Genomic DNA, 27400 nt, shown 5'->3' on the forward strand with positions numbered 1-27400 from the left:
CGGCTGTGATCGACAAAGACCTTCCTTAAGAGAAGCTCTAGAACAGGTCGTGTAGCTTTCTCCCAACTCTGGCCACCAGAACAGAAAGGCAATGGCCTGTCCCTTTAAGAATCTGGTGGCAGTCGCTTTCCTCTCCCCGCCCCGCCTCCCGCGGCACCGGTGGCCTGGACGACCGTCCCTTTCTTCTCACGCGACTGTATTACGGGTCAGTCGGCCCATCCGTCACAGAGGCGCGGTTTATGATTGGTTGCTGCGCTTCGGGCCGCGAGGCGGGGCGGGAAGGCCGGAGAAACTAGTTTGTTGGCAGAGCCCGTGCGGTTCGGCTACGGGATCGCGGCCGGGACTGGTGAGCCGGCCGGGGGCGGCGGCAGCGGCGGGGACTGCAGAGCCTGTGGGGCCGCACGGTGAGGACCAGGTCGGAACTTGTCACTGGGACAGCGAGCGATCCTGCTCGAGGATCGCCGGGCAGGGCGTAGGACCGCAGGCCCAGTTCACTGGGTCGGGGAAGTGGGTGCTGACCCGGGAGCGCCCCTTGATCGAGCTTGGGGACCCCGTACTGTTAATGTTCAGAGCTCCCGCCAAGGGAATGAATTGTTTTCCAAACGGATGTTACGCGCAGGAGCGGCTACCCTCCCCCGGGAGTGTTTGATTCATTGAGTCCGCTGGTTCTCTTTTTTTAAAAAAAATTACTATTGATCCTAGAAAGAGGAAACTGCTTGTCTTCGAGGATGCGAACCGTGCAGCTTTGTGCACTTCTAGCCAAGGTCCCCGTGACTTGCTTGTACCTAGCCAGGGCCGAGGGATTAAACCAGGGAAGAGTAGACAGCAGGGCCTGGCCGTGTGGCCCGCAGCATAGGGTCCTTCCTGTCTGGAAAGTTGTCTATCAAGGGAGAGTGGTGACACTCCCGGAGCCATACGCCCCTACCTACCCAGGTGGTAGCCGATCTGGCAGGACCGTAGCAAGTCGTCCACCCCACACCCCCGCCATCCCATTCCCCTCCTCCCATGCGTTGCCCTAGCGCGAGAATTCCGCTGTGGTCTACAAATCCCCACTGGACTAGTCTCCTTCATAGCTGTATTAGAAGCTTTTTCCTATTCGGGAATTGTGCCTACTGGGGCACCAGATACTTGGGTGCAAGTGCCTCAAGGACCTCAAAGTGGATTCTCACAGTCTTACATTTTTTTTTTTTTTTCTCTCCTGGTTTTAGTCTTGTTATAAACGTCAGGCCAGCCTTGAGCATGAAATCTCTGGTCCCAGCCTCCCGAGAGCTGGGTTTATAAGCAAGTGCCACCGTACCAATCCCGGAGACTTTCTAGAGACTCGAGCACAGGAAGTTGGGGGGAGGGGCGGATTCTCGGGGCTTTGTAGTTCATCTGTACTTGGGGGAGACCAGAGGCCAAGTTGCTTTGGCCAAGTCTGATTGGGCACTAGTTCTCCCTCCATGCTCAGGGCAGGACAAGGTATGCCAGATGTCTGGGCTCTTCACCCTATCCTGGTCTAAGACGGGGAGGGAGGGGCACTTGGCACCTGACCCTCTAGTTTGCTGAGCCTCTTTCATAAGCGGCACAGTTATGCTGGGAGGACTTTTTATGGGTGTTGCTGAAAGCTTGTGTCTGGGGACAGAGGAGGGAGGACCCACGGTGCTCTTATCCTACAGTAGTTTTGGTCCCTCTAAGACAGGGTTTGTGGAGATCACAGACTTTGTCTGTGGAGACCGGCAAAGTCACTTTTGTCCCAGGCCCTGTAATTATTGATATTTCAGCTGAGTCCTTTATCAGCAAGCGAGTCCAGGGAGATTGTTCAAAGGAATTGTGGAGGATGGACAGACGAAACCTTTGTCATGGGCATCGAACTGCAACTGGGTTCCTTGCGCCATGCGGCAGTGCAGGATCCGTGTGCAAGTTGTGTGTTCTACTGTGGCTCCGTTCCTGTTGATGGCATCTTAAGCCTGTGCCACCAGTGTAGGGAGAGAAAAGTAGGAAGACAAAAAGAAATGTCCCTGTGTGTGCTGTGCAGTAAATGCATCCTTCCTGTCTTAGAGGGAGGAGGGTGGCCTGGAGCAGTGAGCTTGCTATGCAGAGACGGCTTTAGTCAAACTAATCATTTGAGCAGATATTGAGACCCTGCTTTCAGAGAGGAGGAGGTACTGGCTCATGGATGGGGACCTTGATGCATCAGTTTGCAGAGCCCCAGGGAGCAGGCAGGTAACAGGAAGCTGGAGAGAAGGATGAAGGCTTCCTGGAGAGAGAAAAGGAAAGCTAGCATGAGCCTACCAAACCTTCATTCCATGCCCTGGCTGCAGCCATTTTTCTAGCCATCCACCCACACTCTCCCAGGGCCAGCTCTAGGATGGGCAGCTGTCCAGGTTCATTGGAGGACCTGGCTTCCCATGCAGTTTCTGGGGGCTCCTGCTCACCAGCTCACTGAGCCCTGAGTTCTTTATTAGCTGGCAGTGTCAGTGTGCCCTGGGCAGGACACACACACACACCCCTATAGAGCTGGCACAAGCCAACAGTGGTGGGCTACAAATGAATTGGCCAATTGAAATGCTAATGTAGTAAGTCCTCTAATGTGGTAAATTTCATAATTGAGTTGCCTTGCTGATCTGCCAGGGAATCCTTTTCAAGGCCAGGAAACACTTGGGAGCTATGTGAGGATGGCCAGGCAGAGGCAAGACTTAAGCATCCTAGCGTACAGAAACCACATCCCAGCAGGACTTGTGATGAGTCTGCTGCTGTCTGGCTGCCACTGCAGGCTTTTTCTCCTTATCAGCAACCATGCCCATGCCCTGAGAACCCTCAGCTCTAAAGACATCTGAAGCTGACACCTGCCTGCCCTGCCAGGTGTCTCTGGGGCTTGTTCGGACTTGGGAGCAGACACTGAAGGGACAGAAAGGTACTCTGAGGTTGGCAGGGTTGCCCCTTAAGTCCCTTCAGCACAGGGTTAGTGGAAGGACCTCAGGTTCTGGTTGGCCTGGGTTCAAATGCTGCCCGTGTCACTGTGAGGCCTCCTGGAGGATGGTGTGAGGTGACACCCTGCACTGTACAGCTCATCCTGGAATGGTGTCTGACTTCTAGTGGGCCACTCATGCCTACCTCCCTGTCCCCTTTGCTCCGTCCTCCTGACACAGCATGGAGGTGTTATCTCCTTCTTGCTCTTAAACCTTTCCCCAGCCCTGCCTTGGTTCCCCCTTGGATGATGAGAGGTAAGCAACTGTGTCCTGTTCTTCTAAGTGACAGTTTCCTGGGCTGAGATGTGCTCATTGCCAAGTGCTTGCCTGCTGTGCACAAAGCCCGGAATCAATCCAGGCAGTGGCTCACACCTGTGCTCAGCCCTTGGCAAGCGGAGGGAGGAGGAGCAGGAGTTCAAGGTAAGCTTGGGGAGCACACAGCACACAGCACTGTCTCAGAGAGGTGCTAGGGTTAAACACCGTTAATCCCAGAACTCAAAGTGCTGCCAGGGCGGGCAGATACGGAACAGTTAGGGATACAAGTGAGATCCTGTCTCAAAAAAAGTGTTAGCTTTGTGGTTTTAGAAATCCAAGTTAGAGCTAGGTGTGGTGGTGCGGTGGTGCGCATCTTTAGTCCCAGCATTTTGACTCCTAGGCAGAGGTTAGCTGGGGCTACACAGTGAGAGCTTGTGTCAAACATGTTAACTGAGAAATTGCACTGTACTTTCCAGGAATTCATAAAATCCTGAGTCTTTTTCCATCCACACTGATCTGCCCCCAAGTTCTGTAGACTCTGTAAGGTTACTCTACTTCATTCAGCTCAGCTGAGGCCTGAGGCTACCTCCACCTTCAGCCCACACTAGGAGCCCTCAGACCTGGAAGCTGTTGTAGAAAGGACACTGCCTAGTAACTGTATGTAGATCCCCTTGCCACTGTGGATTCAGGTAGATGCTTTCCAGGGTGTTCCTGTTAACTCTCTCATTGTCATGTCCCAGGTTCTTGCAAGCTCTCAATGCTAAGCCTTTGTGAGGCTTTCGAGTCGGGCCTTGTGCAGGAGGAGTTGGAGAGTCAGCCTGTGATAGGCAGTGTCAGACAATGCAGAAATCGAGAGCTGGGTGGGCGTTGTGGGCATCAGGTTCTTTCCTTTTTCCACCTGTAGAATAAGGTCTCCAAGCACAAGCTTTCAGCTCCCTTATCTCTGAGTGGAGACTGAGGTCTCCAAAGGGACGGGGCGGGGGGGGGGGGGCTCTCCCTCCTCCCTTCCAGCCTCCCCTAGTCCCATAACTGCTCCTCAGCTGGGGCTGCTCTGTGAAACTGGGTCAGGGAAGCACTGGTCTGGACCCAGGGGGAGTAGGCATGGGCTCAAAGGAAGGTGGCAGGCAGATGACTCATTCCCAAGGTTTCCCTTGGCTTGTCCTGGGCAGAGAACTGGACATCAAGTGCAGGAGGATCTGGGTGACCCCCTCTCCCTAGTTTCTGGGATGTCTCCTGGGCACAGAGCCAAGGGGGAGAGATGGACAAAGAGCTCAGAGAAGCAGAAGGGATTATAGGGAGCCCAGGGGGGCAGGAGGAGGCAGAGTGCCAGGCGTTGGCAAGGATATGCCTGCAAGACCAGTTGGATGGCTCCTCCTGCAGAGCAGGGCCGTGGGAGAGCTGTGGCTGCCTCAGCGCAGCCTGAGGAGGACCACATCTCCCTGGCTCTCACCCCACCCACCTCAGCCTTGTGGGGAGGAGTAGACTGCAGGGATTGGGGGGGGGGTTAGCAATGCCTAGCTCTTTCTCCCTTCTTGTTGGTACCCAGAAGGGTCAGAACAATGATCAATCTAGGCCAAGTGGAATTAATGTTCTAATTAAGATAAAGAGATTCTCTTCTTGTTCAAACCCCCAAGATGAACTGCTTGCCAGATGTGCATAGCCAGGCCTTTTTGTCTGGGTAGGGGTGAGGGTCAGGAGGCACAGAGCCCTTTTCTAGACAGCCAAGGTAGCAGCACACAGAGTCCAGAGAGAAGCTCCCCATGGGGCCTGAGAGACTGGGCAGTAAGCCCTTATATCTGTGCATGCCCCTGTGTGAATTTACGTTTTGGAAATCTGAAGGAGAAAGGTGTGCTGTTCTGTTCTGAATGGCTTGTCTTGTAGGTGACACTGTGGAGGAAGGTTGGGCTCCAAGAGTTTCCAGAGGACCTTAGCTTGTGGTGAACGGGGTTGGTAGTCAGTGGTCAGAGCTCAGCTAGGGTACGAGTTATAATGTTGAGAGAGTGCCATTGCCTTGCAGGAGAGGAGAGCAAGTGGACATGGTTAGTCTCATTTTCCAGATGCGTCCAGCGAGCATGTTGCGTCATCTGTTTTCTGCCAGGTTCTGGAATTCAGCAGAGAACCGGGTGGTTCCCATTCTCCCCAAGCTCCCATTCATTCAGAGGGGGCTGACAGAAGGCAGAGCCAATAAGTACAGCTACCTCAGAAAGGGCTGCAGGGAAGGTAGCCTGGGCGGTTTGAGGAAGGGGAACAGGACAGGAAGCATCTATGGAGACGAAGTGGTTGGGGGAGGCTTCTCCGGTGACATTTGAACCAGAGAGCTGTGCTAGGTAGGCTGTGTAAAGTTCAAAGGCTGGGATGGCGTGCGTACAAGGCATAGGGCCAGGCTTGCACCGAAGGTCTGTTCTGAAGAGACCAAGGAGAACATTGTGCTTTTAGGTTATATTTCTTGTATACATGAGCAATATAGAAAACCACTATGGGGTGAAAGTCAGCCTCCTCTATGCTCCCAGGTAGAGACTGTGTGTGGAGTCTGATGGTTCTGTACTCCGACCTTCTGCAGTACTAGTCAGCCTCTGTCATTGGATAGAGGGGAGCTCTGTCTCTTTTCATGGCTACATATCAGTCCAACCACAGTCTGACTACCAGCATTCATACTGCCTTCTAACGAGAAACCTTGGGGTGGTCACTTCTCCAGACGTCCAATGAAGTCCTGGAAGCCTGTCATCAGGCATCGTTAAAAGCAGGTATGGCAGGTTACATTCTATTAAAGCCATAAGCCTTTCACAGTTGCTTATTTTCCAACCAAGTGCCTTTCTCCACATTTTTCTTCCACGCTTGATATTATGCACATTTTAAAGCTTAGCTGAAAATGCCAATCTCATTCCTTACCAAAAAAAAAAAAAAAAAAAAAAAAAAAAAATTACAGTCAGCTATCTAGTTTATTCAGGCTTTTTCTTTTGATTCGGCTTTTCCAGAAGATCAGGGTTTTGCCTGCTATTGGTCTACTGGTCTCAGCTGGGGGCTGAATGAAGCTCCTGGCTGTGTGCGCTCATCTGTGAAATGAGGCCCTTTAATCCCTGCCTAGCCCTGCCTAGCCCTGCTCCCTGCTTGCTGCCTTGTGCTCTGTTTGGGAAAGAAAGCATTCCTGAAAGGTCTTTTGCAGCTCAGAAGCTCTGGAACGTCTGGGAGGTACGCCTGAGTGGGAACACTTCTAAACAGTATCTTTAGTGACAAGTGGCTTTGCCTAGGTGAAGTGCAGGTGGCTTATCGTGTGTATTACATGGCACCACGAGGTTCTTTGTTTTCCTGGGGCAAAGAAGCCAAAGCTGTACCAAATGGATACTTGTACTTGACTGGGAGACAGAGAATGTGGAGACTGGAGACTCGAGGAGGAGAGGTAGATCTGAGACTGCTGAAAGCCAGGCTCTGCACATGGTCTCCTTACAGATCTTGTGACTGAAGAGTCAGGATAGCAAGGCTGTATCAACAGCCTGGGTGCCTGATGGAGTGCATTCTTGCTGGGACTCAGTCAGTGCTGGGACATTTGGCCAGGCTCTCCAGTCCTTCCCTGGTGTCTGTGTTCCCTTCCTTCAGGAACAGCAACCCAAAGCATCCAGTTTGGCTGTGACTGCTGCCCTAGGACCTTATAACTCTGCCCCAGAGCGGGTACCCATTAGGATCACCAACCTGACCTATAGGAACAGACATTAGACAGAGAGGATGGGCAGGTGCCAACAGAGGGGACAGTGGGGCCCCCCAAATGCTCTAGTGGGAGGCCTCCTGAAGAGTCTTTGCTATAGTTCCCAAGGGGAGGAGGCTGAAGGATGTTTCTGCAGTTGCGGACCCCTCCCCAGTCTGGGTGTTTGGGACAGATGCAAGGGAGTGCGGCATTCTCCCAAGCAGCTTTTGAGTGGACCCCAGTCTGCTGTGACCCCAGGCTTTGTGGCCAGGCTTCCTCTCAGGCGGAAGCACCCACGGGGGCGGCTCTCTGTGTTGCAGGCAGTTGTAGTTGCTATTTTTATCAACCCAATTAGGACTTTATTTTGAAAGATATAATTACAGGCAAAATGTCAGGGTTTGCCTGGCAGTCACTTGATGCCTAAAGCAGAGCGCATTTGTTTGCGGACATACAGGGGGCTTGCTCAGTGACTTCTTGTGTCTAGAGTTTTCTTTTCCTTTTTTTTTAGACTGGGTCTTATGCAGCCCAGGCTGGCCTCATACTATCATGCTTTGCAGTCAAGGATGACCTTAAACATCTCATCATCCTGCCCTTACCCCCTAAAGAATGGGATTTCAGGTGCGTGACCCCCATTTCCTGTCCATGCAGCTCTGGCCATCAAACCCTGAGTTTTGTGCATGTTAAACAAACAGGACCAACTAGCTACATGCCAGCCCAGCAGTTTTCTTTGAAGTATAAAAGAGGCCTTTGCTGAATTCCTCTAGAGAATTACATGTGAAGCCAGTTGGGGGGGAAGGGGGGGTGTCATGCATGTCCCCTATGGAGGGAGCCTAGGGGACAGGAGTTGGAGCTTTATTAAAATTACTGAAGCTGGGCATGGGCATGCTGGCGCACGCCTTTAGTCCCAGCACTTGGGAGGCAGAGGCAGGCGGATTTCTGAGTTTGAGGCCAGCATGGTCTACAAAGTGAGTTCCAGGACAGCCAGGGCTTTACAGAGAAACCCTGTCTCGAAAAAACAAAAACAAAAACAAAAAACAAAACAAAACAAAAAAATGACTGAGTTCCCATTGGATGCTACCTACTCTGCTAAGTGCAAGGCACAGAGATGAGTAAGAACTGTTAGCATCTAGTGGGTTGTCTCTTTTGGACAAATCCTCCATCCGCCTTTACTGGTTTCAGTCTTGAGGGCCCCTAGGGCTTCCAGGGTAGCCTTCCCCATCTTCAGCTTCACTCTCTGTAGCGTCTCTCACTTTTCTGAGGTCAAGTGGTTTGAAAATACCAAGTGGAAAATTCCAAAAGTAAATGGTGGACAAGTTTTACTGGGTGTGGTGGCCCAGGCTGGCTTCAAACTAGCAATCTTCCAGCCCCAGCTTCCCGGGTTGTAGGATTACAGGAGGAGACCACTACTGCCACGCTGGTCTCTCACCATGCCTAATTTATAAGATTTGGGATCAAACTCAAGGCCTTAGGCTTGTTCAGCGAGCACTTTATTGGCGGAGCTCTCTGTCTTCTCAGCCTAGAAAGCTGTCGTTGCTTTGCTTTTTGCGGTCAGGTCCACCCGGTTTCTTTCCTAAGGGCAAATGTGTGGACCTGAGGGTACGTGTGCATGTGGGTTCCTGCGAGGTGAGAGGTTGTTGACCTTGGGTGTCAAACAGGCACTGTCTACCTTGGTGGTTTTGAAGTATGACCTCACGGTGGCCTGGAACTTACCAAATAAGTTAGGCTGAGCAGCCAGTGAGCCCCAGGTTCTACCTGTCTCTGCCTCACTAGGGCTGAGAGCTGAGAGTGTGTCGTCCCACACATGGCTTTTGTTTGTTTGTTTGTTTTTCGAGACAGGGTTTCTCTGTGTATCCCTGGCTGTCCTGGAACTCACTTTGTAGACCAGGCTGGCCTCGAACTCAGAAACCCACCTGCCTCTGTCTCACGAGTGCTGGGATTAAAGGCGTGCGCCACCATGCCCTGCCACACGTGGCTTCTTAATGTGGGTCTTGGGATGCAGTTCAGGCCCTCATGCCTGCATTGAGCTCTTTATCAATTGAGCCATGATCATCCCAGGGCGATCAACCATTGCACCTGTAACCTTGTCATGTAGGGCAACCTCTCCACAGACTAAGACCACCAGTGGGATCAGGGGCTCTGTCTGAGAATTCTGCCTGCCCAGGGCTAGTGCTGCTGGTGAACGGAGGAGCTGGTGGCAGTGATGGCAGGGGACTGAACCATTAGTGTGTCCCACTGCCGGGCACTTGACATGCTCCAGTTTAATTACAGGATAGAAGCTCAAAGATAGGACACGCGTTTAACTACTACTGTTTTCCAGATGAGAAAACCAGGTATCTTGGTCAGCCTGGGATTTGGAGATGGGGCACTCATCACACAGCTCTTCTGTCAGGCTGCTTGAGGTTGGCGTCCCCTGCTGGGCTTGTGTGCTTTATGGACGGACCACCATCCAAGAGCAGCACTGGAGAACTGAAAATGACTCGTTTTGTTTATAGATAAGGACTCACTCTTAGCTCAGGTTGTCCACCAAATTAATATATAGCCCAGGCTAGCCCAGAACTAAATGATTGATTCTCTGCCTCTCAATTATTGGCATTGTATGTGTGAACCACCTGGCTTAAGTGAATAAACATGGGGCCGGTAGAGATGGCTCAGTGGTTAGGGGCATTTGCTGCCCCTGCAGATGACCTGGATTGGGCTCTCAGCACCCACGTGGCTGCCCATTACCATCTGTAAACCCCAGTTCCAGGGAAGCTCATGCCCATTTGTTCCCACCAAGGCACCAGGCAAGCAGGCGGTCCATAAACACATTCAGGGACAAACACTCATACACATAAAAATAATGTGTTTTTAAAATGTAGGTGTGAAACATACCTTAAAAACATGGCCAACAGTGGGAGCCTGCTGTGTGGGTTTATAATAGGCCTCTGGACATGTCCATTCCTACTCCAGTGGATAGCACTGACATGGGACCTACTGAGCATCTAGCACGTACAAAGGGGACACAGAATCCCACCCTTGGAGCTGCAGACAGAGTGAAGCACAGTAGGCAGTGGTCTGCAGTAGACCACGGTGGCTGTCAGGAGCAGGTCCCTGTGCTCCAGCAGAACAGAGGGTGTGTTCATGTAAGAGACAGACAGATGCCCCTCTTGCTATGGGTGCAGTGCATAGTGAGTGTCTGGAAATGCCTGTTGAATTGGTTTTCTCAGGCTCTACTGTGTGTAAGGTGTGCTGAACAACCAAGAAGGTGGGGGTGTGAGGCAGAGGGATTGTGTGTGTGTGTGGGGACTTGAGCTGGAGAGCTGGGAGGGGAAGAAGCTGGGGTAGGCTGTAGATCTGGAGAGGAGAGAACAGGTTGAACAAGACTTGAACATCCAAATTCATTGAAGGCCTTTGAGCAGGAGAGGTTGAACGTGTGCAAGCATCTGTGAGTGAGGGGCTGTTTATGGGCATCCGTGTATTTGCTGTAAGTATGCATATGTCTGTAATTTGAAGAGACCAGGAAGTATCAGCTGTGAGGCCCAAAGCATGGTCCTGTCCTTTGCTGAGGGAAGCCTGTCGTTTAGGAGGAGAGGGAAATGATGCTGTGGCGAGAGAGACTTCTGACAGTGACAGGAGCAATGGACCTGCTGGGCATCGGAGGGCACCTGAGGGATTCCGGCAGCCCAGTGACTGCCAGGTGCTGCAGGCTGGGGGTGGGGAGGAAGAACGTGAAGAAGTGTGGACCACAAGGCTCACAGCTCATGGTGCTTGGATGCGGGAGGTCCCGGGCTCAGCTGATGTTGATACTGACTCCAGCCCCCATCTTGGGTGTGTGCATGGCAGTTATCCCCCTCCAATACATCCCTTCTGGAGTTTCTGTAAGTTCCAGAGAAAGCGTGGTTAATATGGAGGAGTTTTGCAAACTACTGTCAGAGTGAAGCTCCCTTGAGGGCCCCCAGATCAAAACAGTTTTCTCAGTAATGCTGAGGCATTGCCGGCCTCGATAGCTTTCTCCTGGTGCGCAATGCAGGGAGCCAGTGTCTTCCACGTGACCCATGCACCAGGTTACAGAAGCCTGCTCGGTAAAGGATCCAGTCAAGATGCAGGTTGGGAATGTGGCAGAGTACAAAATTCATTGATATGGGTCAGATCCCACACTTCAGTGGCCCATAAAGAAACCTCCACTGGTCAGGGAAGAGTGGCCCTGGTTATCTGAGAAGATTGTATCTGGGTGAGACTGGCTTTTTTCATGTCCTGTAACCAGCATCACATATCTTAGCAGACTGAAGCCTACAGCAAGGAGAATTCAGCCAGTCAGTGCTGTGGACAAAGTTTCAAATTGATCTATGGAAAGCCACTCTGCCTATGCGAAAATCAATCTCTCTCTCTCTCTCCTCTCTCTCTCTCTCTCTCTCTCTCTCTCTCTCTCTTTTTCTCCTGTGTGTACACATGTGTATGAAGGTGTGCAGTACTACTTTATTGCAGAGACCCATGCAAAGGTAGCTATCAGACCTGTCGTGAGCACTGAGGCTCTCCTGGCTCTTTGGAGACACCTCATCCATCTGTGGATGCTCCTGTCTGGGTGAACTGAAGGAAGATTGCTAAGACTGGAAATGTTGGGTGGGGCAAAGGGGACCTGGTTGATCTCCTAAGAGGTGTTGCTGGCTGCCCTCTTCCTTGTGCTCCTAGACAAGCTTGCAGTCTTGGGGCCAGTGAGGTGGCTGCCATTAAGCCTGAAGACCACAGTTCCATCCTTGGGACCCACATGGTTTATGGAGAGACCAGTATCTGCAAGTTGCTCTCTGGTTTCCACGTTCAATTCGTGGCACATATGTTCCCAACTCCAAAGATAAGAATACTTATAAATGTTTAATTAAGAGAGAGTGAGTATGCAAGCTGAGTCTTGGAGCACGTATGTTCTTTGGGATTGGCAACTTGATCTTCATGGAAGCCAGGGCTCATGGAAACAGAAGGCAATCCTCTCCAGGGACATGACCAGTTATTTTAATCTCATTTATTTTTTTCTGCTCGCTTGTATCGTCCTTACTCCAGGAGGCTCATAGATTTTAATATCCAGGCCAGTGTGTTCCTAATGAATCCATCTGTGGGGCCAGATTGCTGGAGAGGTAGCCTCTCTCTGAGTATCTACGAACCTGTGAGTCCTACAGCCCTACAGAGTGTCTCGTGTTCTGTGTAGGGTGGTGCACTGTTTCTTCTCAGGCTCACTGGCTAAGTGAGAGGAAGGAAATGATTTCGTCAGAGGGGAGAACCTGAGAGAGAGCTCAGGTTGCTTTTCTCTGGCTGGGGTGCTCTCCACTGGCCAGTGGAGAGCTCCCATCTGGAGCTACCGCTGGGTATGGAGATCTGGGCCCAAGACAGTGGAGGGGGGAGCAGGTGGTGTTGTGTGCAAGCTAAGTACCCGCTGCTGCCTGCCCTGATGGCCTTGAGTCTGTGCTAGCTCTCAGGGCTGGAAGAAGCCTCTTTGCTGTAGGGACAGCAGAAGCATGGCAGAAGCGTGGCCTGGCACACAGAACTTGCAATACAATGCAATACATCTGTCTTTCTTCTCCCAAGAATTTATCTCAGGAGGAAACAGCACCTCAACCAAAGCGATGAGACTTGGGTTTGGTGTAAACATGAAAATACAAACCCTTCAAACACCTGAGAACGGATTCCAGAAGAGTCTTGTGTGAGGTGGAGGTTAAAACCGGCATGACAGAGTGGGGATAATGGCTGTGATCTGAGTCTTAGTGTTTTCCATGGGGCTAGGTAGTTTACCTGTGCCGTGTGCCCAGCCCCACTATAACCAGTTAGAAATGTTTATCTGTGGTTAACTGTAGTTGTTCTTGCTGCCTCTTCCCAACCCCCTTCTCTTTCCTCCAGAATTCGCCTATGCCGTTTAGTTTTTAACATTCATGTATTTTGTGTATGTGTACATATATTTGTGTATGTGTTCATATATGTGGAGATCAGAAAGTTAACAAGCGATGGTTCCCTTCTTCCACCATGAGGGTTCTGGGGATCAAATTTAGGTCATCAGGCTTGGCAGCCAGCATCTTAACCCACTGGGCCATCTTTCTGACATAAACTTGATAGTTTAGTTGTAGCCGAAGGTGACCTTGAACTTCTGATCCTGCTGCCTCTAAATTGTCTTCTGAGAATGCAGGTGCATGGTATCACATCCCAAATTATGAAGTGCTGACATCAAATCCAGGGCCATTTGTGTGCAAGCCTTCTGCAAACTGAGCTATAGTCACAGCCTATTATTATTTAGAAGAATAATCGTTTGGTTTGTAGGCATGTCTCTGCACCACTTGCATGCCTGGTGTCTGAGGAAGCCAGAAGAAGGCACTGGGGCCACTGGAGCTGTAGTTCTGATGGTTCTGAACTGCCCTGTGGATACCTGGAACAACAGCCAGTGCCCTCCTCCCATTACATTTTAATACCCTGGGTCCATTTGTATCTGCTTTATATGAGGAAAGAAAATGCTGTCATTGTGTTTTTTGTGTCTAAGAATGGACTATTTTACCCCTAAGAAGGGGCAGCACCCTATCTTCCTCTGCACTCACCTACATGGAAATGCCAGGGTTCAGGGATATTGTTCTAGGGGCTGTCACCTTCAATCTCACTCATTACTGTTGCTTTGTCCTTTATGGCAGAGCTCCTGAGTGTGCGTGTTGCTCTAGGCAGGAACAGGCAGAGGTGGGCACTAAGCATCTTGAATGAGCCTGGCTGGGCATGTGGATCCAACAGCTTTTATGCAAGGCATTGGAGAGCAGCTGGCCAATTCCACGCACACTCTTGGGTTAGTGGACAACTCTGGGTGGCTAGCCTATCCTGTCCCTAAGGCAGCATTTTTTTGACACACACAGAGAGCAGTGACCCGAGGCAGCTCCATATTTGTCACTGAGCTCAGGATAGATATGAATTCATTACTGCTATGGATGTCTTGGGGCACAGGACACAATTGAGTATTCCTTGTCTTAAATAGATAGAGCCTGGGGGAGAAGGGGTGTTGCTTTGTGCAGAGAAAGCAGTCTTGATTCTTGAATCTAGTGACATGCCAGGCTAAGGCCTTCCCCTCCAACCTTGTTCAAGGCAAGTATGTCAAATCTGGAGTCCAATGGCGGTCCTTCCCCGGCCTTGTTGTGTTGGGCTCACATAGAGGTTGTAGGGACCTAAGCCAGAGACCTGGTTCTGCCCTAGTGCCTGTGGGCTTTTAGGCAAATGTGCTAAGGTCTCTGCCTGCTTTCCCAACCTGTGCAGATAGGATTGCCTTGAGTCTGAGGCCCGGGGTTAGATGGGTTAGCACACAAGGCTGTCTGCCAGCAGTTCCGTCTGTGCTGCAGTCTCTCATCTGAGTTACAGGACTACTGGGGCACATGGCAGATTACTCCTGCCTTTCTCTGGCCAGGGAAGCTGTGGGACTGGTTTTGGCCCCTGAGCTAGGAATGAAATGTGTGTCCTTCCAGGGCAGACTCTTAATCTGCGGTGCCATGGACGGGTTTTCCCTCTGACCCAGTGACTGGTGGCATGGTGACAGTTCTTTGGGTCTCTGGGAGTGACCCAAAAGTGGCGTCAATAAGATGACGATTACCACAAGCCTGTGTTTCTGCTAAGACACTGCCATCTGAGGGGTGTTGGCTGCCACAGTGTATCCTCACAGGTCCTGACCAAAACAGGTTGTACTTGGGTCTCAGGATTAAGACTTGTACATGAAATGTTCAGGAATGGTGGCACTGGGGGTGGGGAGTGGAGAGAAAGCCAGTGTTAGATCTTCCTTCCATAGAGTTACTTTTCCCTGTGTGTGTGTGTGTGTGTGTGTGTGTGTGTGTGTGTGTGTGTGTGTGGGCCAGCACCTGAAGGAGAGGGCGGAGCAGCAGGAGGGACGGTGGGTGGGGCAAGGGGAGCAAAGGACAAGGCCATTCGTGAAGAGTTAGCAATGAACATGTTATGTTCGCATTTGTTTATTTTCAAAGATTTATTTCCTTATTTTATGCTTATTGATTGCTCTACCTGCATGTACACCTCCATGCCAGAAGAGGGCATCCCATCCCAGTATAGGTGGTTGTGATCCACCATGTGGTTGCTGGGAATTGAACTCAGGACCTCTGGAAGAGCAGACATTGCTCTTAGCCACTGAGCCATCTCTCCACACCCTCTTCATTTTTTTCTTTCGTTCCTTTTTTTTCCTGAGACAGAGTTCCTCTGTTTATCAGAGCCCTTGCCTTTCCTGGACTCACTTTGTAGACCAGGATGGCCTCGAATTCACAGATAGCCACCTCCTTCAGTGTCCCGAGTGCTGGAATTAAAGGTGTGCACCACCATGCCCGGTCTTTCTTTAAAAATTTGTAAGCACAGCATGGCTCGGTCACTTGGCATTTACCTGTTGGCCCCTTTCTGACCCGAATTCCCTGCTGGGTCCTTTGTAATATTGCTTTATCCTTGCTTGGATTTCAGAGACCTTAAGCTTTTCTCTCCTGCCATGATCTTTCCCTGAGAAGGCAGAGCTGCTTTCCTGGGAAAGGCCCAGTGAGGTCCATGTTCTGAACTGTTCCAGGATTTCCCCTCTATAGTGGAGAAAGTACCAGTCTTGATGGCGTCCATCCGTGTGTGAAACTCCCAGTTCCCACTATAGTCAGCCTGGAGCTTGGTTATCAATTATGGAGGCTAATGTGGGGTTGTCAGGTGCTGAGTGCATAGGGTTGGGGTAGAGCTGGGTGTGGTTTCATATGCCTGTTATCTCAGCAGTTACAGGTGAGGATTGCATGTTTGAGGCTTGCCTGAGCTGCACAGTGAAGCCCTGTATTGAAAAAACAAAGTCTGTGCTCTTTTGCCCATTATAAGGCATTTCTTACCTCCCTTCCTTCCTAACTTTGGGTGCAGGCAAGCTGCGGAGTGAACCGGTGTGGAGAACTCACTTGTGACCTCACTGATCTATGTGGGGAATGATGTCATGGGCATGCCCAGGAGAGGCTAGCACAGCACAGCTGATCTTGACACAGTAGCAGATGGAAGCTAGGCTGTACACCTGTTCGGGTTACAGGTCCTAGAAGTGCGTATGCCCTGCCCTGTGAGCTCAGGGATGAGCGTTAGCTTGCCTTGCTACCCTTGCAGGCAGGAACGTTTGCTGACCTGAATTGGAAATCTGTGCATTACCAAGCCCTGCTTCTCCGTTCATTCTAGACCACAGCTGTGTCAGGCTGTGTGTGATGTGTGGTGCAGGCAGGGCAAGAGATCTGAGCCCTGAGCCATGGAGCTGACACAGGGCTCATCTTATTCTCCCTCTCAGGATTTCAGACTTTCCAGAAGAGCCACTTGTGGCTTGCGCCTGTGGTTCAGTCTTCAGGGGCCACCACAGAAGATGCTGAGTGAGACCCTGTTTCAAGCAAACAAAATCTCCTCATAAAAATTGGCTTAGTGTAAAATGGCACATAACCCTTAGCCCCATAGCTCAGGATGCAGAGGCAAGCTGACCTCTGAGTTCAAGGTCAGTCTGGTCTCAGGAAAACACAACATGTTAAAAAAAAAATCCAAAATGTTTATGCAGAAAATATATAACAGCTGTTATTAACTGTATTTTTGATTTTGAGGCAGTGTCTTTTTTGATACAGGGTCTCTCTGTGTAGCCCTGGCTGTCCCAGAACTCTGTGTAGACCAGGCTGGCCTGACTCATAGAGATCCAGTTCCGCCTGTGTCTGCCTTCCAAGTGCTAATTTATTGCATGTGCCACTTTGCCGACAAGAAAGCTCTCTTTAATGTTTATGAGAGTGCTTATGTCAGGGACTGTGCGCATGAGTGTCGGTTCCCAGGCTGGGCTACCTGAGAGCCAGATCCAGGAGGAGCAGCACACTGCTATTAGCTGCCGAGCTACCTGTCCAGCCCCCTTTCATAGTGTGTGGGTGCTTTGCCCACATGCATTGTGTCTGTTCCAGGTTCATGCTCAGGGGGTCTCCAAGAGGGCATCAGAGGGTTGTGAGCTACCTACCACACGGGTACTGGAAATCAAACTCAAGTTCCTTGGAACAACAGCCAGTAGTTTTAACTGCTGAGTCATCTCCCCTGCCTTCCTTTGTATTCTTGAATGTAAAGCAGGCTATGTGCCTTAATCTTCAGGGAAAGAGGGTGTCTTGTTTTTGTGGCATGGGGGTCTGGAGCTAGGGTCTTGTGGGTGTTAGGCAAGCACTTTGTACACCGAGGCCTGGCCTACTTAAGTGAATAAAAGTGTATATAAAAAAAGAGTATATAAAGGGCTGACAGTGGGAGGATCTGTGTGAGGCCTGGTGTCTGGGGTGATCTGTGACACTGGCGCAGTCATGGGCTTGTGTTTTATACCCAGCTAGATTGACTTGTTTAATGAGGGCGATCACAAACTGACTGCCACACATTGACCTGTGTCTTGTGGGACTGGAAAGATGTCCTTGCTGAGCATCACTGCCTGGGTGTACCTCAAGTACCTCAGCCTTGAAGTCCTTCCCTGCAATTCTAGGACACTTGACCTGGAAACTGCCACGGAGGAGAGGAAGAGGGTGGGGCACTGGAGTTGAGCATGAAAAGGTTGCTTGCTGTCCAGAGGGCCTGGGGGCAGCAGATTTGGTACTGATCAGTGTCACTCCCCCTGCAGGTTGGTACACGATGTCAGTCAGTGTTCACGAGACCCGCAAGTCGCGGAGCAGCACGGGCTCCATGAACATCTCAGTTTTCCACAAGGCTTCACACCCTGACTGTGTGCTGGCCCACCTCAACACTCTGCGCAAGCACTGCATGTTCACGGATGTCACACTCTGGGCTGGTGACCGAGCCTTTCCTTGCCATCGTGCGGTGCTGGCTGCCTCCAGCCGATACTTTGAGGCCATGTTCAGCCACGGCCTGCGGGAAAGCCGGGATGATACAGTCAACTTCCAGGACAACCTGCACCCTGAGGTGTTGGAGCTGCTGCTGGACTTTGCCTACTCTTCTCGCATCGTCATCAATGAGGAGAACGCGGAGTCACTGCTGGAGGCCGGTGACATGCTGCAGTTCCATGATGTCCGGGATGCAGCTGCCGAGTTCCTGGAGAAGAATCTTTCCCCCTCCAACTGCCTTGGCATGATGGTGCTGTCTGATGCCCACCAGTGCCGACGGCTCTACGAGTTCTCATGCCGAATGTCCCTGGTGCACTTTGAGACCGTGCGGCAGAGCGAGGACTTCAACAGTCTCTCTAGGGACACGCTGTTGGACCTCATCTCCAGAGACGAGCTGGAGACTGAGGATGAGCGTGTGGTCTTTGAGGCCATCCTGCAGTGGGTGAAGCATGACTTAGAGCAGAGGAAGGCCCACCTGCCCCTGCTCCTGCGTAACGTGCGACTGGCCCTGCTGCCCTCAGACTGCCTGAAGAATGCTGTATCTGGAGAGGCCCTCCTCATGGCGGACGAGTGCACCAAGCTCATCTTAGACGAGGCCTTCCGCTGCAAGACCAAGATCTTGCTGAATGATGGTGTGGTCACCAGTCCCTTTGCCCGGCCTCGCAAGGCAGGTCACACACTGCTCATCTTGGGAGGCCAGACCTTCATGTGTGACAAGATCTACCAAGTGGACCACAAAGCCAAGGAGATTATCCCCAAGGCGGATCTGCCGAGCCCCCGGAAGGAGTTCAGTGCTTCAGCGATTGGTTGCAAGGTCTATGTGACTGGAGGCAGGGGCTCTGAGAATGGGGTCTCTAAGGATGTCTGGGTGTATGACACTGTCCATGAGGAATGGTCTAAGGCCGCCCCTATGCTGATTGCCCGCTTTGGCCATGGCTCAGCCGAGCTGGAGAACTGTCTTTATGTGGTGGGGGGGCATACATCCCTAGCAGGTATTTTCCCTGCCTCCCCTTCTGTCTCCCTGAAGCAAGTAGAGAAATATGACCCTGGGGATAATAAGTGGACTATGGTGGCCCCCATGAGAGACGGTGTCAGCAATGCCGCGGTGGTGAGTGCCAAGCTGAAACTCTTTGTGTTTGGAGGGACCAGCATCCACCGAGACATGGTGTCCAAAGTCCAGTGTTTTGACCCCTCAGAGAACCGGTGGACAATCAAAGCAGAGTGTCCCCAGCCCTGGCGATACACAGCCGCCGCTGTCCTGGGCAGCCAGATCTTCATCATGGGAGGCGATACAGAGTACACAGCAGCTTCAGCCTACCGCTTCGACTGTGAGACCAACCAGTGGACGCGGATTGGGGACATGACAGCCAAACGCATGTCCTGTCATGCCGTGGCTTCAGGCAACAAGCTGTATGTGGTGGGAGGCTACTTTGGGACCCAGAGGTGTAAGACCCTGGACTGCTATGACCCTACTTCAGACACATGGAACTGCATCACCACTGTGCCCTACTCTCTCATTCCCACGGCCTTTGTTAGCACCTGGAAGCATCTGCCTGCATGAAAGGCGCCTTCGGAGCCCAGCCAGGTGAGCCCTCAGGAGGGCTGGAACCCTCTGGCTTATCTCTGCTCTTGGCAATGATTATCACATCTCCCAGGGTCTGATGAACATCAGGGTAATGGGATTTAGGGACAGACGGTCTGTTCATATCTTACCAGTTATGGGTTTGTCAGTGGGAGAGGTAGTGTCTGTCTTCTGTGTGCAGTGTAGGGACAAAGGCCCATGTAAACCAGCAGCCATTCTGACCAAGTGAGGTCTGACAAAGTGAGGTGGCTGTTCTGATCCTCAGACGGGGCCTACCACAGGACAGGTGTCTGTGAGCCCCGCTGCTATTGTCAGTACTGTGAGTGAATAAAGTCATAAGAAGACACAAGTCTGGCTGAAGGAGAAGCAAGTGACTTATCAGGTGTTCTTTGGGGAGCAGAGGCATGGGAGAGACTCTCTCTCTCTTTTAAAGATGTATTTATTTTATGTATGTGAGTACACTGTAGCTGTACGGATGGTTGTGAGCCATCGTGTGGTTGCTGGGAATTGAACTGAGTCCTCTGTTCGCTCTGGCCCTGCGCACTCTGGCCCCTTTAGTATTACATGTAAGTACACTGTAGTGGCTTCAGACACGCCAGAAGAGGGCATCAGATCTCATTACGGATGGTTGTGAGCCATCGTGTGGTTGCTGGGATTTGAGCTCAGTGCTCTTAACCGCTGAGCCATCTCACCATCCCCCATGGGTGAGACTCTTAAGAGACAGGTCTATAGTGGCACAGAGCTTGGGAAGGGACAGCAGAGTGAGGTCTGCATTGGTGCTGCCCTTTACTGAGAGAGGCCAGCCTGCTAGTGTGTTCTTGGGAGCGGCTGGCATGGTTGGCTTGTAGGAGCCTGAGGTTTTATGGCCAAGGTCCTAGAACAGTCAGCTTAATACTAGACCTTGTCTCCTGCTCCAGTTCAAAGTCTTTCTGGGGACGAAGCATGATGCGGGGCGGACTCCCATGGGTCAAGGCAGAGTGGGGGTACAGGCCTGCTGAAAGTGAGGAAGCCTTGTAAGAGGAACCTCCTCCTCCCCTCCTCCCCGCTGGCCTCCTGCTTTGTGCTCCTGTGGCGTAAAGGGCGGAGCTGGGAAGCATCCTCAGCCTGTGAACCTGTGGGTCAGACTGCACCGCACCGGGAAGCAGTGCTCCTGAGCTGAGCCTGCCGGTGGACTGAGCTGAGTTCAGGGTGAGGCAGCTCCTGCTGATTCTCTGCAGCTTGCTTCAGCTCTAAGCAGGAGCAGCTGGCTCCTGAGCAGACAGAACGAGACTTGACTCTCCTAAGACTTTTGGGCTTTTTATTTTTCCTCCCAGAGGAAGGTAGCAGTGTCTAGGTCCTGAGGAGAGCAAGATTCAAAGGGATAATGGCATTCTACTAATTGTCTATTCCTGTCACTGGTGCAATGTCACCTGTGGGATGGAGTCACCTGTGAGTGTAGTCACCTGTGGGGTGGAGTCACCTGTGGGGTGGAGTCACCTGTGGGTGGAGTCACCTGTGGGTGGAGTCACCTGTGGGTGGGGTCACCTGTGGGGTGGAGTCACCTGTGGGTGGAGTCACCTGTGGGGTGGAGTCACCTGTGGGTGGAGTCACCTGTGGAGTGGAGTCACCTGTGGGTGGAGTCACCTGTGGGTGGAGTCACCTGTGGGACTGAATGGTTACTCATGTCCATGACCCTATTTGCCTCTGGAGCCTGAACCTACTTCTGCCTCAGGAACCTACTTCTGCCTTACCCTCTCCAGCAGAGGCTCTACTGTGTCTTGTCTCTGCCCGTGAGAGCAGCAGCTAGGCTGAGTCTGGTCCTGCACATGTCGTTAGGAGCTGCTCTGCTTTGGGTTAGGCTCAGGCCTCTTGCTACTGACACCCTGTTGGCTTCTTGATCCTGGGCAGGCTTAGCTTCCAGAGTCTGGGTGTTCTCATCTGGGAAAGGGAAACTCTTAGACACAGTTCTCAGATGCTGTGAGGGTTGTTTTTAGTCCCTGGCCTGTCCCTACAGTTGTCACTCCCATGTGACTAGGACAGCTAGTGTCCTGAGTTCTGGACAAGCTTTAGTCACTAGCCTGCTGTATATGAGGAAGCAGGCACAGACGGAGTCAACCTCAGATTCAGTCAGGTAGGAAGGCACACTCAATCCCAGTGCATGTCCTCAGGATGGCAGTGAGGATCCCCACGGACTTAGGCCTCCTGAGTTCTCGGGGGCCCCAGCAGTCTGGTCACCCAGGGCACTTTCTCCTCCATCAGACAGACCTGGCCTCTGTCTCCACGGCTGATCCAGAGTGTTCCTGTTCTCCACAGGCTCCTCTTGTCAACTTTTCCCCACAGGTCAAGGGCAGACCCACAGCAGAGCAGCAGGAGGAGAAGCTGGCATGTAGCACGTGCCTGGCACTTCTGGGCGCCCTCTCCACTCCTCAGCCTCCATGGCATGTGGATGCAACTAAGCTACAGACCATGGCCTGTGGGATGGCCCAGTATAGGAGAGGGCCAGGCACCTTAAAAGAGTGAAGGGCAGAAGGGGACAAAACACAGCATGCCTGCTACCTCCATGTACATTCCTGCCATGGGACAGTAGGGGAGTCGCCGGTAATACCATGGCACTAACCCATCAGCTGGTCTCTGTCCCCTTTCAATAACTGATCCAGGTTGTGGGGAGCCATTCTGGACTCCCTGGACAGATGGAAGTCAGTTCCAGGTAGTAAACAAGCCCATGTTTGGATGGCACGCCCCTAATCCCTGATTGGCTGAGCAAACCTGCCTGGTGAGGTGCTGTGACCTGTGGTGATTGGTGGGGGCGTAGTTGTGGCTGGAGTGGGGGAAAAACAAAGTGGAGATACCCAGAGAGGCTCGGGGGAATTGGAAGGGGATTTTGTAAAGAGTAGCTGCCTGAGTAAACTGCTTTAAGAAGAACCTGTGGTTGCGTCTTGCTTGCTGGTCAAGAGGGACTCGAAACCAGGTAACCTACCTCTTCTGCCAGTTACCCATTAGGGAAGTCCTGGCAAAAAGTGCCACCATCCCTATCCCCTGGAAGCTCCCCCGGGCCTGTTTTTTTTAGATCTACTAGGTCCATCCTTATGGGCTCCAGAGTAGTTCCAGGGACTACCAGCAGTAGTCCCTGAAGCCCCTGCTCGGTGCCCCAGGGACTCCCTCTTGCCCCCATTCCTGCGGGACCCCCCCCCCCCCACACACTGGACACGTCCTTTTCTCCTTTTCTTTTCCTCTGAGGCTTCCTCAAAGCTACTTAAGTGAGGCCCAACTTCACACATTCTTCTTGCTTCCCAACCAACCAACCAACCAACCTCTCACTGTGGCGGACAGCTGGCTCACTTTATCCTGTTAATTAATGTGACTACAAAGAGACACCCAGCACAAGACCGAGGGCTTCCTCCAGCTCTTATGGATAGGCCTGCTGGCAGGAGAGTATCTTGGTGGTGTCCTTCATGCAACCATCACTTGTGCCTGTGTGAGACCTGAGAAGAAAAAGAGAAGCACAGGTAGAGACTATATCAAATCATGGGCAGGGTGGGGTTTTGCCAAGGCCAGCCATGCGCTGGAGTGCTGACCAAAACACAGCGTGAGTCTACAGAACACAGCTTGAGTCTACTGTTCAGCTGAAGGGTCGTGTTTCACAGATGAGAAAGCTAGGCTACAGAGAGGAAACGGACAGAATTAGGGGCACAGTCCTTGACGTGGAGTCATTCACCTGGAGCCCTCACAGGAGCCAGGCAGCACGGCTCCCACCAACCATTACGCCTGTAAGCATATGGAGTGCTGGATGGGCCCCGGTATGCGCATTGTCCTTCCGTGGCACTCTCCTGCCAGCTAGGCCTGTCTTGCAAAGCTGGTGGAACACACACATGAAGAGGAACTGTCCTTTTGGCCACGAACTCACATCCCCTGCTGCATCCTCAATCACTTGGTGCATCAACAGTTGCCGTGGAACACACACATTCCCACCCCCCAGCCCCCACTCCCTCCCAGTCCTTGCTCTGTTTATTTCTTTGTAGTGCCATTGAGGTAGGATCAGATGGGCCAGCAGTCTGTGCCACGGGGGTTCAGAATCTTCGAGTGTTTTAGGACTGTTAGGGACCTCAGGACCCTGCCAGTGTCTAGGACATTGAGGACCTGGGGATGACAGACTCCCTGTGGATCAGTACCAGCCTGCCCCTCGGAACTGTAGCAGTGCTGGGGGCATAGCTCAGTGATGGAAAGCTTCCACAGAGCCTCAATACTAGCATATATTTTTGCTCTAATGTTTTGTAAACACAGAACTAGAGAAGTTCCTTTGTATTGGGGGTTTCACTACTGAACACCAGTGGACAGGTTACATAGGTTTTGCTTCCTGCGGTGCCTGTGTGAGGACACAGCTCAGTTACAGAGCCTGTGAGCCCATGAGCCCATGAGCACCTCTAGCCAGTCAGATGGGAGCAGTGTTTCTTTTCCTGTCACAGGCATTCCTTTCTGTCTCAGAGCCACCTTGTGGGAGAGGTGTGTCTGCACTCCTGTCTAGCCCTTGCCAGCCCTGCAGGCTGTCTGAACTTTATGAGTTCAGGAGATGTTAGCTTTGCTACTATCACTTTCTAGACTCAAATGCTAAGCCACAACCTCCTTAGGGGCAGCCTAGGACTAGGCTAGGGTTTTCCTAGGGTGGCCCTGGGGTTCAGCAGTATTAGTGATCATCAGTAAATAAATCAGTGTTTGCTTCTTGCTTCCTGAACATTCTCCATGAAGCCTTCAGTGGGTTGGGGGGGAGTGGGGGAGGAAGTGGGGACTGGTTCCTGAATCCTTCTCTGGGCAGGTAGATATCCACCATCATTTCCATGTCAACTGTTGATCCTCTAAGTGATTGAAGATGCAGCAGGGGATGTGAGTTCATGGCCAAAAGGACAGTCCCTCCTCATTCACCACTACATCCCAGTACCCTGTCCCATGGCCTGGCATCTAGAGGCTGTGGTGGATTTTTGTCCAGGTCACAAAAGAGCATGCCTCTTGTTGTCCACAGCCTGTCACCTGCCCTCCATCATACCTGCCTTCCTCCTAGCCCACAGACTCTGCCTATCTCCTGAGCCTTTTTCTTTCTTCCTTTTTAAAAAAGATTTATTTATTATATATAAGTACACTGTAGCTGTCTTCAAACACACCAGAAGAGGCTATTAGATCTCCTTACAGGTTGGGAGCCACCATGTGATTGCTGCGATTTGAACTCAGGACCTTCAGAAGATCAGTCAGTGCTCTTAACTGCTGAGCCACCTCTCCAGCCCCCTCCTGAGCCTTTTTCATCTCATTGGTCCACATTTGTTTACATTTTGAAAGCATTGCATTTCCTCACAGGGCCATTATGTTCCTCTGTTCTCCCATCTTCTCATCAATTCTTCCCATACTCCACACCTAAATAAAAATAAAGGTCCTGGCTCCTATTTCAGTGTAGAAGTCGCCCATTGCCTTCAGCACTTTCTGGTGCAACCACCACGTGATTGTGTAAGTCTGCAGTTTCTCAAGGGTAGATGAAGCCTAGCTGCATTTGCTCCTGGGTCTCCTGTATAAGAGGCTCCTTAGAGTCACAGACAGAGGGAGCACAGGCTGCTGGGTGACAAATGGTAGCTCTCGGTCCTGAACTGTGGAGGGCTACACGGGTAGCTGTGTCACAGCCTGAGTCCCAGCCCTGGGGGCTATTGAGTCTGGCCATGCTGTGAGGGCAGTGTGGGCTTTCATCTTCTCCCTCTGTTTTATCCCACAGACTGTGTGGTTCCTCCTGCCTGGGCCAGAAGCTGACAGCTCCAGCCCCGGGTGGCAGCAGCTCAAGCTGTCCTTAACTCTAGGCAGAGAAATGAAGTTCTCCAGCGTCACCTGTGCTCTTGTGTCCAAAGCTGCCAGCGGCTCGTGTGGAGAGAAGCGTCCAGAGGCACGGGCTGGCACCAGCAACCTACGACATTCGTGCAGAGCCTTGAGGCTGATTGTCACCCAGGCCTGGCAATGGCTAACAGGGAAGAGCAGGGGTCCCTTGGCCCCAGCAGCACAGCCTTTGACTGCAGGGCTGCCTGTGGGAGGTGGGAATGCTTCTTCATAGTGTCCTGGACATCAGGGAGCATAGTCCAACTGACAGACATATTTTATAAGGGACAGAACCCCCAGGGCAACCCGGCCTCAGGTGGTACCCACAAGGCTTCATCAACAGATGGTACCAAACCCCTAAGGTCAATGGGAGATCGCCTGTATGCCCTCTGTCAAGCACTAGCTCCCCCTCCTAAGAGGCGACTTCTGGGAAGCTTCCATGGACATAGGGCAGATGCCTGTGACCAGCCAGACACTGCTAAGGGTCCCCCAGCAGGACTCTAGGTCCCCGAGAGCTGGTAGGGGCCTGGTGCTTGCCCTCCTTAGAGGCACAGAAGAGCAGCAGGATATACCTGCCAGTAGTACTGGGCCTCTTTTCTGGACACCCACCTGCCTTAGTCCTGTGTCCTGCCTGTTCCATAAGAGGGCAGACATGAGTCGAATGGCAGAGGGACCCCATGGTCACTGCAGTTTGCACAGAGGTTGTATTGCTGTCATTGTGGATCTAGGACCAAGGCTCCCATCACGCCCGCTATCCTTGGCACCAGCTGGCAGCCTGAATCCTGTCTGATTTTATTCCTTGAGCTCAGAAAGAAGGATCCGAAGAAACTTCTCAAATGTGTTTCTCACGGATTCCTCCCCAGTGTCTCCCCTGCATTAGGTTCTCGGAGACACTTTCTTCTTCTGCCAGTGTGGATACCAGGCTCATCCCTTGTTTGTCTAGTGCTCTTGGTTTCTGGCACAAGATGGGGAGTGTTCCATAGTTGGTGGCTTCCCATTACTGCATCAGGACGGAGCATCCAGAGTGGGTTCTGCTCTGGACAGAAGTGGAGCTGCAGTACAGACCAGTTTGGTCAGCCTTCAAGGTCCTCACAGCTCAGCCTAGTACTGCTGGTGTAGGTGACTTAGTCACACACTGGCCCTCATCTGAGGTCCAGCTGGCTTCCCATTCCACCTCAGGGACAGTCTTGCTGGAAAACTACTGGCTCCTGGCCTGTGGACTATGCCATCTGTACTAATCGGTCTGCACAGCACAGAGGACCTAGCCATGGTGCTTGCCTGAGCATGGGTGTTGCTTTTATTAGTTTCTAACTTAATAAAAGTGCGGACGTTCTTGATCTCCTTTGGGTTCTGATCCTGCCGTGGCTATGTTGAGTTCTTGATCCAGAGTCTGCTTGTTTGTGTGTGCAGCCTGTGCATTGCAGGAGGCTCACCGCCCCGCCCCCCCCCCCCCCAGTCCCTGTGTTAAAACGTTGTATTCAGTAGACCAGGCTTGTGCACCATGGACCCCCAAGGGTGAGTGCAAGCCATATCAGTGATGTGAAGCTGATCATGATTCACCCAGCCAGTGGCTATTGGGTCACAGTACCACAAAGAGCCGTTGGTCCTCATGAGTTACATTAATGCCCTATGGGCCACTGTCCTTCTACCACTCTGAACTGTAAACACAGGAGTATGTATGTGCTAGATAGATGGCAGCCTAGAGCAGAGCTGGTCTCCTTCCTCAGCCCGAGTCTCCCATACTGTAGTCCCCTCAGATGGGCTATTGGTCTTCCACATTGTTCCCTCACCCATGTGGTCCACCTTGCCAGGGTTTTTGGTACTCTTTCTGCCATAGCATACGGCCTTGTAGTATATGCACATTGGAGACAGAGGGCCCCTGACAAAGACAGGTTAACTCTCTGAACCTCAGAAGGCCCCTGACGAGCTGTCTGTCCCCAGAAAAAGCCGTGTAGCTCTCAGAACCTCAGTGGGTACACCTGTGAATGTTTCAGTGGCTTTGATGAGGACAGAGTAAGTCAAGACAAACCTGGAGAAGGGTGTGGTGGCCAAGGCCTGTAACCCAGCACTTAGGAAGCTGAGGCAGGAGAATCATAAGATTGACAGTTGTAGGCCAGCCTGGGCTACAGTTTGAGATGACTGTCTAACAGATGAAGAAGCACACAGCCGGGTTGTAGAACATACAAAGCCATACCTGTTTTCCTGGGAGGTGCTAGACAAGTGTGATCCGTTCTTGCTACCCTCGATGCTTTGGCCAAGTACAGGGCCGGCCCCTGCCACAGCCCTT

General features: G+C 51.9%; 1 protein-coding gene across 3 annotated transcripts; it reads left to right on the plus strand.

The window, feature by feature from the left end:
• Window positions 1–268: 268 nt before the first annotated feature.
• Window positions 269–26467, plus strand: Klhl25 (kelch like family member 25). 3 transcript variants are annotated; one of them, XM_021167692.1, is made up of 3 exons: window positions 269–415; window positions 17489–19293; window positions 25019–26467. In XM_021167692.1, the coding sequence occupies exon 2, from the start codon at window positions 17500–17502 to the stop codon at window positions 19267–19269; it is 1770 nt and encodes a 589-aa protein (XP_021023351.1). In that variant the 5' UTR covers window positions 269–415; window positions 17489–17499; the 3' UTR covers window positions 19270–19293; window positions 25019–26467. The 3 variants fall into 3 exon arrangements, with proteins under 3 accessions (XP_021023351.1, XP_021023350.1, XP_021023352.1); XM_021167691.1 differs by having other exon boundaries at window positions 275–404; XM_021167693.2 differs by lacking the exon at window positions 269–415 and adding an exon at window positions 7481–7503.
• Window positions 26468–27400: the final 933 nt, after the last annotated feature.

Source organism: Mus caroli, chromosome 7 (genome assembly GCF_900094665.2).
Source record: "Mus caroli chromosome 7, CAROLI_EIJ_v1.1, whole genome shotgun sequence".
NCBI classification, from domain to species: domain Eukaryota; kingdom Metazoa; phylum Chordata; class Mammalia; order Rodentia; family Muridae; genus Mus; species Mus caroli.

Excerpts from the sequence above, each read along its gene's own strand:
- Klhl25 (XM_021167692.1), top strand. The coding sequence starts at position 17,500 with ATGTCAGTCAGTGTTCACGAGACCCGCAAGTCGCGGAGCAGCACGGGC.